At 38.2% G+C, this 10953-nt stretch overlaps 1 protein-coding gene across 1 annotated transcript in view; it reads right to left on the bottom strand.

The window, feature by feature from the left end:
• Positions 1 to 363: 363 nt before the first annotated feature.
• Positions 364 to 10953, bottom strand: part of CAP2 (cyclase associated actin cytoskeleton regulatory protein 2) — a 108696-nt gene continuing 98106 nt past the window's right edge. The window contains exon 13 of the mRNA XM_075213109.1: positions 364 to 10924. Within this exon, the coding sequence (XP_075069210.1) occupies positions 10841 to 10924 (84 nt within the window). The 3' untranslated portion in view covers positions 364 to 10840. The remainder of the gene's footprint in view (positions 10925 to 10953) is intronic.

Genomic DNA, 10953 nt, shown 5'->3' with positions numbered 1-10953 from the left:
CCCCACACATAACAATTGCTGCCATCAGCCTACTTCACCCTCCGAAATTCCTTATCAAAATCTGGTTGATCACATTCACATGCTGACCAGAATCTCTGCTCTTTTTACACCCACACATGGAATGTAGTCTGGGAAAACTTAGACAAACTGCCCAACATAATTGCTCTGTGGGTGGTCAGCTTTAGTGCTGCAGAGAACCTGATAAGTTTAACATTTTTCTTTATGATTATGATGTAATGTTTTGTAAATCATTACTATTATGGACAGGTGCATATGGGAAAAAAAATAAAATGTAAGTGTATATCTCCTTTAAGACGACCCTCACCAAATGACAGGTATGACACAACGCTCAATATACCATAATTGATAAAAAGTCAGCTTTTTATTTCACTATTGACATATATAATTTTGTTCAGTTTTAAATCAACTGTTTTAACAATTCAATTCATGGAAATTTCTTTACAAGTCAAACAAGTATATTATTGTGTCACATCTCTACCAAGTACGCTTTTCTATAAAGCAGACATGCCCTTCTTCTAAATGTCATTTCCCAGAGTGCTTTACATGTGTAGTTTTATTCTGCCTTATGATGGAATGGTTTACGTTGTTTATCAGACTTATTTAAGTACAGATACATTCTAGAGGAACCTGTATAAATTTGTCAGTCTGCCGAAAAGGGCATCTAAGCCTAAAATACAAGTTAATCTTTTAGCATTCACGAATGTATATATAAAACTACTATACAGAGAGTTAAGGTGTTTGACATTGTTTGTAGCCTTTATTAGTTGTTGTCCTGTGTTATCAACTATTTTAAGGCTCAGAAAGGAGTCCTGACAGGAAGTCTGATATGCATAGGGAAAGAATATTAGGGTTGAATAAACTACCAATATGAATGTTAGAATTATTAGTATGTGTTTTTATGAGGCAAATGCATTTAGGTTTAGTGGCCCAAATAGCACATGGGAAAATCTATTACGATTGACAAGTATACTACAAACAATTTACACCACCAATTTCACATATTAATTCATACATTTCCTTCACTTATTTTACTAACATCAAAAATTCACACAGACACATTGGATACTATTTACTAAACAATAAGAACCCTGCTTCAGATATTGGTGCAACTTAGTTTTTGAAGTTGTAGTGCACTAAGAGAGTTTTCTAAGGTACCCCGTTGTCATGGTTCACATGGTTTCTCCTCTAAATAAATCTCAATCTCATAGTTAAAGGAAAGGTTGTAACACTTAATTTAGAGAAATTCAAGTTGTTAAAGTACCTCCATGTTTTATAACCCTGAGCAACCATGTATGGCTTCACTTTAGCTAGTCTGGTGTAAGACTAATGAAAGCAAAACCCTCACTGTTTGTCCTAGGTTACACAATTTTGGAGAGCCAAAACATTTTCATCTTTCATTTTACACAAGGGGGTAAATGTATCAAGCTGAGAGTTTTACGGCGGGTTTGAAAAACCAATCAGATTCTAGCTATCATTTATTTAGTGCATTCTACAAAATGACAGCTAGAATCTGATTGGTTGCTATAGGCAACATCTCCTCCACTTTTCAAACCCACCGGCAAACTCTCAGCTTGATACATTTACCCCAAGGTCTATGTTTCTTATGTTAGTACATCACCCTTATATTTCTTTCATATATGATAGAGATGAAATAGCGTCTTCATATAATTGCAAGCATATTGTATAGTATTTATGAAAGCTTCTGCTGCGGTAAACTGGTGCACAAGATTTCTAACTGAAGATTTTGGACTAGTGCCCTTTATTCAATTTCTGGTTTCTGCTGAAATTTATTTTATATCACTTTATGTACCCTGGCAGATTGTTAAGGAATAAACTACTTCATCTTGATCATTTCCCTCTACTTTAAAGGCATGATCATATGATATAAACAGGGTTATAGAACTTACAATGCACTAATATTCAGATTTAGCTGCTTGATTTTATTATCTATGTTTCAGTGTTCTTCTTATCAGACGCAGCATTGTTAAAACTTAAATAACAGGCAAGGACCAGGCAGGGTAAATAAAATGTAAATGTAGTCCTTTCATGTTATGCATAATATTAATTCTGCCAAGAATCAGTGAAATCAGATATTTATGTATATTGATATGAGTCCACTTTGGTACATAACTGGACTTTAAGCAGGCGCGGGCTGGCACAGTTCAGCCCGGGGGGGGGCACAGGCGGCTGCATCACATGACACGCGATGCGGCCGCATCATTGATGACGCGGCCACATCGCCTGTCATGTGATGCGGCCGTCTGTGCGCTGACGCGGCCGCATCGCTTGTTTTGTGATGAGGCCGCAGGTAATATTAAAGAAAAACATGCATCCATATGGCGGCCCGAACAGAGGTCAGACTGAGCGGCCCGGGGGACCGATGCCCCCCTGCCCCTCGGCCCAGCCCGCCCCTGACTTTAAGCATGCAATATTATGTACTAACACCGAATTTACACATTCAAGGGTCATTTCCAATGCAATAAAATACTGTGGTGTAGCACATTTCTATACACAGGCCCATTATTCTGCACTGTGTATGTAGAAGCAAGTTCATACCCAGAGAGCCTGTAGCCTTCTGCATTCACAATCTGCACATGCTCTTAAATATATTTGCAAATGTATATTCAATAATTCATTTCAACTTTATTTCTTTCTGTCTCATAATGTATGGGCTAGTTGGAAAATATGGTATAACTCCAGAAAATAAAGAAAATAAGACATATGACCTTAATTTTAAGTGCAATACATTTTAAGATTTTAATGACATTTGCTTGCGTGTGCAGAACTATGTGCATACTTTTTATTATGCGCTTAGATAGGGCAAAGAAAGTAGTTAAATTAGTAGGCAGAGTTTAGAGTGCCATCTCCAAAGTGGTATGAATATCTCAGTAATTAGTGCACACATTGTAGTTTATTTTAATATTCCTTTTGCAAAACAAATTGTCATTTTAGCAATTCTGGCTATTCTATAAAGCACAGCATACTCTGCCCATTGTCCTGAGAACAGTTAGCTCCTATCATGTCAGCACAAGTGCAGCGGAATTGAGAGAGGGCTTCACTGCACACTCACAGCCCCCCACTAAATTATTCTATAGTCCCTGGTGATGGAGTGTTCTGCACTTGTGTAAAATATTGTAGTTTATATATTAATCTGAGCCAACAAAAACAAAGTTGATAATGTATAAGCACGATGGTGATGATGATCTTGCACAGAGATTAAGGCTACAGACAGTTCAGGTGGTTTCTCATACAATATTGAAGCTATATCTGCATATGGCTAATGTATGTGGGTGGTGCAATACCTAAAATAACATAGAAATCAGTTGGGCTCTTATGGCTGCAAAACACAGCACGTATATAAACATTAGACCTCAGGAATATTCACCAAACTTAGTGATAGTAATTACCAATATACTATAACAAAACCAATATACCAATTGAAACTTAGAAACATAGAATTTGACGATAGATAAGAACTACTTGGCCCGTCTAGTCTGCCCATTTTTTTAATCTATGGTAACCTGAAAGCCTATTTGATCCTTAGTTCTTTGTAAAGATATCCTTATGTCTATCCTATGTTTAAATTGCTGTACTGTAGTAGCCTCTACCACCTCTGATGGGAGGCTGTTCCACATGCATGTCCTCGTGTTCTAATACTTTGCTTCCTTTGAAGAATGTTTCCCTCCTGTATCTTGTTATAATCCTTGATATACTTGAAAGTTTCTCTCATGTCTGACCTTTCCCTGCTCCAAACTATACATATTAAGATCTTTTAGTCTTTCCGGATAGGTTTTGTGCTGTAGGCTATGCACCATTGTAGTTGCTCTATCCTTAATTGAATGGGAAATAGTGTGGTCCTGCTCATTCAGCATCACTGACATAGTACACTACAATAAACACAAGTTATAGTTCTCGTAATGCAAGCATTTAGAGACTACATATATTGAAATAATTCTTTTAATGTAAAACTAATCATGGCCCAGTAAGTATATACCAATTTTAGAATGATGTCTATTACTGCACTCTAAGACAAGACACAATACACGAGGGTCACATTATATGGCAGCAACAGTCTTTACTGTGTACACACTTAACAATACCCTGTACATCACCTGATAAGATTGTCCAAGTTGATCTAAAGCCATTAAAGGAATGTCCAGCTTTGGACAATTTTATCTTTCAGTTAACTATTTTACGACAGATAAGCTCAGGCCTCTGCATTGGAAATTATTGCACTTACACAACAATTCTGTTGTCATATCTAATGGCAATGAAAAAATGATTTGAAGATAAAGTTGTCTGAAGGTGAAGCTCTCCCTTGAAAAGTGTATATTGAAAAAAAATCAAGGTTGAATTTAGAAAAAAACACCTTTACCACTTATGTAAAATGACAATGATTAGGTTAGGGGGCAGACGTTTTCTACATTTTTAGCAAGTTTCAGCAACCATATAAGTAGCTGTTTTAAATTACTAATAAAACAAATGAAGAATTATGTAATAAAACTGCAAAAAATGCACATACGCTATAACCCATTATAACCAGATGTTTGCTGTGTAGTAAAGTTTAAATGAATAAAATAAATTGTATTCTTGGTTGTTATCATATTTTAGCATATTTGTTATCAAATAAACCGTTAAGAAGCTTTTTTTTTTTTTTTTTTTACACAAATGTGTTTGGTGCTTATTCTTAAAAGCTCCCACAGACCATAATCAACCTTCTATAATATAAAGACATGCCACAAACATTGGAATGCAGTTAGAATAATGTAATTACAACACATCTGGCTTTATCATGGTAACATGTCTTCATTACAAAGTCGTTATGGATTTTTATATTCTTTGGGGCATATTCAATTGTCTGTGTTACTCGCAAAAGTAACGCAGCGTTAAGAGTTTTTCTAAGCCAGATTTCAACTTGAGCTGCGAGCTGAAAGCCGGCATTAAAGGTACCGTAATAACGGTAATTGAAAACTATAAACCAATAGCTTTGTTCTGTAATTGCTGCAACTTTTGAGGTGATTTATTAAAGGCATATATTTAACTCAGGATTGGCAGCTCTTTGTTATTTTGCAACAATCAACAATGTTTTACAATTTAGCCAAACCAAATATGGCTTTGGTAGCAAACAAATATCCAACCAGGCTGGGGTTAAATATATACAATTAGTAAATCTCCCCAAATTACCTCAAAGGGGTCTCTTCAGCCTTCCAGCATAAACTTTGACCACTGTATTCGAAAGTGGTGATACCACATGGGATTCTAAGAATTTTAGTAGAAGACTGCATGCAATCACATGGCACCTTTCCCACTTTTCAAATCTCCCAAAACACAAACTCTGTTATGTACAGAAATGGGATTTATACCAGAAGTGTAAGGAAATCCTTCAATATATAGATACCAAGGTGCAAGAAAAGTGCAAGATTATAGAACTACTTTACTTTTGTGGGCATTTTTAGGTGCATTTTAAAGCACCACCACTTAAAACAATTTAAATATATAGTGAAATATGGAATACCTGCAAACATTGTCTTTAAGCCCTGTAACTTTAGTGACACTAGCTTTAAAAGTCTATGCTGCAGCTCCAGTGAACAAAATTGATTTAAAAGAGAGCTCTCATAATGGTGACATAGGTAAGATAAACATACATATCCCCATTTTTGTGGTGCTGTGAAAGCCTATTCATACATAGAATATCATAGTTGTCGTCTTTATATTAAGATGTATAGATCTCCTCTTCAATCAAGTTCTGTTAGTCTAAAATGTATTCAAATGTAATTTAAATGACTCAGGTCTGAAAAACCAATATCTCATTATCAAATGGATCTTCAGTTCTAGCTACACTGATCTGAGGATCTAATGAAATATTGCTTAATATCGCTTGTGCAATACTAAAAATCTAAAATATGGATAGAAGCATGGTGAAGCAAGCTGTTGACGGTGATTTTGTCTTTTCACATAGAATTAGAATTACATTGTTAAAATGTAAAAAGTTAGAACGTGCTGTCTTTTTTAAGCTCAATAACTAGATTTTATTGTTTGTGATTATTTATTACTACAGTGCATATTGTACATATTGCTTTGTACATTACCAGCTACAGACGATAGGTAACTGTGCCCTCAACACTGACAACTGCAACATGTGAGGATCCACTGCAATATCAACTACAGATGACAGGTGGCAGTGTACCATTAACACTGACAACTGTATATTGTTTCCACTTACTGCACTTTGCTAAAGCTCAAGACAATTAATACAACTCATCTCTACACAGCCTTTATAAGGCATTCATGCCTTTCAGTTTTTCCATGAACAAAGTTGGAATTTCGTTTCTCTGCTGGTGTGTCAAAGAGTCTTGTTTTGTTTGCCTGTATTTGTACTTTGGCTTCGTTACTGGTGATTTTACCCTCTCCAAAACATCAACATTTAGCTTTGTCCCTTATGACTTGTCCTCTCAGGACTAAGTGGGCTGGCAAGCCATGGTCTGTCTTTGAAAACTACACCAGCCAAATGGTTTTCTCCTTGGAGCAACAAGCACCATGACATTTTGCTTGTGTCTCAACATGGACCATGTTGGGGTGTGTGATAACTTACAACTCCCCTCAGAGATACATGCCATTGGACATGTCATCTCCCTGCTCACTAGCCAGGATTTGCCCTGGGCCAGAGCACTCTACAAAAAGAAGAAGAATAGTTGCTGGGTAAGAGCAAGGAGTTTGAAGCTGATCTTTGACTCTCTGGGTTGCACTGTTAATGCCTCTGCAAGACTGACCTGAGCAATGTGGTCACTCATTGACCCAGTATGCCTTTGAATTCCAGACTCTTGCAGCAGGGACTGGATGGAATGATAAATCACAGGTCACCTACTTTTAGAGAGAATTGGTGAACTCTATTAAAGATGAGTTACCTACCTGTGATCTTCTCACCTACTTGGAGGGACTCATTGCCATTTGCATTTGACTTGACAATCACATAAAGGAGTATCTGAAAGAAAGAGTGCTCAGAATTGGAAAATGCTATTGGGAAACAGTTTTGTTCAGATCAGGAGGCAATTCTGGTCAACAACTGAGCAACTGTTTCTTCACAAATTTCTTCAAATTAAGCTGTTAACTACCCTCTCGTGGAGGATTGCTAGGTAGGCACCAAGGCCTTCTTGGATTATGAAAAATTTCATAGTTTTGGACTTTGCGTGCAAGATAGAACTACCCATTTCTGAAGATCAGGCCAATGGCTGTAGAAAGAGTGGATAGATGACCCATAACATCAGCATCAGTAACCTACAAGGCTATCCAGGTGCTGATGTGTGTCGATTCCAGTCACTGGGAGCATTCAGCACTAACCACACCCTGAAGAGCCCAATTGGAGGGCCAAAAAGATACAGGTGTGGCATGAGACATGTCAGGCCACTTGACTAGAAAGCAGCAATGGTATGTTCTACTACCCAAAGAGAGGACACTAAGTACGGACCAGAAGGGCTGCCCGAGGACTACCAAGGTTTCAGCAGGGTCTTTGATAAAAAGCAGACAGAGACACTACCACCCCACAGAGAATGGGACTGTCCACTCGACCTGCTACCTGGCACCATGAGAACAAGGGGCAATACCCACTGTCTAGGCTGAGACAAAGGTCATGCCGTTTGGTCTGTGCAATGCCCCTATCATCTTCCAAGCATATGTGAATACCCTCTTTAGGGACCTACTGGAGATATCCATTCTCATCTACCGGGATGATATGCTTATTTTCTCTAGCACGCTTGAGGAACATCACAACTCAACATTGACAGGGCATTCTGACATCTGGAAAACTATCAATTTGTTCCTCCTGGAATTCTGAGGGGCAATTGTAAGGAAGGATATTGACTCCTTCATCCAATCTTTCACCTTTATATGCACCATGATGCAATGGACCCTGTTCTCCTTGCTCCCAATGTCCCTCTCTATGGGTTTCATCACAGACATTCCCAGCTCCCAAGATACACCACGATCCTGGTAATAGTGGATTGCCTATCCAAGTCCACTTGATGACCTTGAATAAACTGCTGTGAACACTTCAATTCTCCCAGATCTTTACCAAAGAGGTCTTATGCTGCACAGACTTTACCAGGAGATCATCTCAAACTTAAGAGTACAGTTTATGGCTAGGATTTGGAGGGCCTTCTGCTAGGGGCTTGTAATTTCACTCCAATTCTCGTTCAGGCACCATCGCCAGTTGAACGGACAGACCAAGCCCCCGGTATACCCAGGACAGTTTGTCCTGCTTGCTGCGAGTTATCACAGAACAACCTGGGGAAGGACTCCACAGGAGTTTCGACATTCTGCATTAACCATGGTTTCCACCCAGTGGCCAACCTGTTTTGCCATGCTACCACTGGGGATCCTAGTGCACACCGGCATGTGCAAAATCTACAGGGACTGTGGAAGAGGTTGCAGGAGTATCTGAAGATGGTGATAGCTAAACAAAAAATGGTTGCAGACGAGAGGAAAAAGGATGGGCCGATTTTCCAAGAGGATGAGTGTGACTCTCCACTTGCAACACAGCCCTGAAGATAGCCACAGTCAATCTGGAGCCTGAGTACATCGATCACATCTCACTTCTGAAACTGGTGGTGAAGTACCTGTTTCCAAGACTAAAGATGGTTCCTACTCCTTCAACAGAAGAATACCAGGAATACATCATCCAGTCAATTATTGACTCCCACAGATTCAGACGAGGCATACTGTACCTGATAAACTGCAAGGGCTTTGGTCCTGAAGATCGCTTTTGGATTAAGTCAACTGAAGTTCAAGCACCTGCTCATCAAATTCTTGAGGCTGCATCCTGCCAAGCTTAGAGGGTTGCATCTGGAATCTGCTCCTAAAACAGGAGGCACTGCGGGTATTCACAGAATTACCAGCTACAGATGACAGGTGGCAGTACACCTTCAACACTGACAACTGCACATTATTTTTCACTTTCTGCAATCAGTGCTGTATTTTTGTCTTTTCGGGCCGGTCATTTATCACTCCTTCAGCCACTATTATATAGCACAGACCACCTTGCTGGTGCTTCAAAGTGTCTTGTTTTGTTTGCCTGTCTATCGACTTTTATCGACTTTGTCCCTCACAATTCTACTTTCTCCAACTCATCGACTTCAGCTTTGTCCCTCATGACCCATCCTCTCAGGACTAGGCGGCTTGGTTGAACATGGTGTATTTTTTATAGCTTCCCCAGCCAAGTGGTTCTCCTCTGGGAGCAATCAACAACGTGACAATTATCTTAAAAACATACACTGTTTGGTGTGTGAATTATTTTGAATCTACTCCTGACATATTGTAATTCTCAGGGAACGATATTTAATATGTAGTATAAAATTCAGCTTAAAACCAATTTTAGCTACTCTGGAACATTGTGAATATCTTTTATACCTTACACGCCAAAAACTACTAAGATCTATGGCACAGACACTTATTCTGCCTGAAAAATCAGTGTACAACATAAAGTATATTTACAATGCAATTTAAGAACATTTATTCAAACAGCCTTGACAGATAATACAATGAGTGCTTTGTAATCATGTATGTGATATGCATTGATAAAGTGTTAATTTCTTTCTCTACTGCAATGTTGTAAGTTTCAATAAGCTAGGTTTGTAGTACCATACAGGTGCATGCGGTGACTAAAGATGTATCCGACTTAAAAGGGAACTCCTCACTCTGATGATTTAAAATTATTATTCTTAAAGTGTTATTATTAATTTAATATAGTAAAGCTGTTTTTAACCTATCTACTTGTGAGCTGCAGGTTTCAACATGTATAACATCAACCTTCTTTTCTTATTGTTTATAATAGAACTTGTTAGGCAGCAACAACTGCTTGTTTCTTTCTTATCTAAACCATTGTTGCTGAACTGTGTAATACATTTAACTGTGTTTTCACACAGTAAGAGCTGAATCTCTTTTACACAACAGAGATTCAGAACATGCTGCATGCAGCGTTTTCGTAGCTGAATTTCTTCTGTGTCAGGGAACAAATGATTCCCCTTTATTCTAATGTGTCACCATGGCAGCGATTCAGCTCTTTTTGGCTGGAAAATCTCAGCATTTGCATGCTGCTATGTGACACTACCCTTAATGGTACAGGGAAGCTGATAGATTTAAACATTTTGCTACCATAGGACAGCAGAATGATGCATACAATCTTATTGTGAGATATGAAGATGACTTTTATCATGAGCCTCAGCACTACAGTGATTGAATAAGCACTTTTATTTTTCTAATATTCTAATATAACTAAGGTTAGTGTTACATGGGCATTTTTTCAGCCCAAAAAATTCAGAGCTTGGGAGCAGGGGGAACCTGCTATTTACAGCTTCTGTTTGTCGTGAATGTATTGAACCACTTAATTCTGTGTTAAATCTGCATCTGGCTGAATCAATGCTGTTCTGTAAATAAACGGTATGACACCAGCCTAACAGAGAGACCCGAACAGTGAGACAAAGGAAAAAAACTTGATAGTTCAGTAAGCAGTAATAAAATAGATAAGTTATGCTTGTTTTAGCTAATATTCACTGTGCAATGATAATGTTGAGAATAAACAGCTTGTCCTCTTATCTGAAAAGACTACAAGTAGGCAATGTCCTAAATACTATATACATACATTTCAGATTAATTGTTTCCTGAAGGATCTGATGTGTTATTAAATGCCCACAAGAGTAATATAAAGGAGTAATATAAAGTGATTTCTGTTCTACATACTATGGGTACATGCCGTGTGCCAGAAGTGTAATGCAGCGTTAAAAATCATCTACTGAGGCTGATGTGTGTATACAATTACAGTGTTAGATTAGCCCATCATTTCTGCGGGTTCAGTGACCAGCTTGGTGCCATCCCATGATGTCTTGAACTGTTCAGGAACAGGAAATTCTTTCTGCAGAGAGACAAAACCAACAGAGAGAA

This window comes from Mixophyes fleayi, chromosome 5, assembly GCF_038048845.1.
Source record: "Mixophyes fleayi isolate aMixFle1 chromosome 5, aMixFle1.hap1, whole genome shotgun sequence".
Classification (NCBI taxonomy): Eukaryota; Metazoa; Chordata; class Amphibia; order Anura; family Limnodynastidae; genus Mixophyes; species Mixophyes fleayi.
Note: the sequence above shows the minus strand (reverse complement) of the source record. Positions and strands in the feature narration are given on the sequence as shown.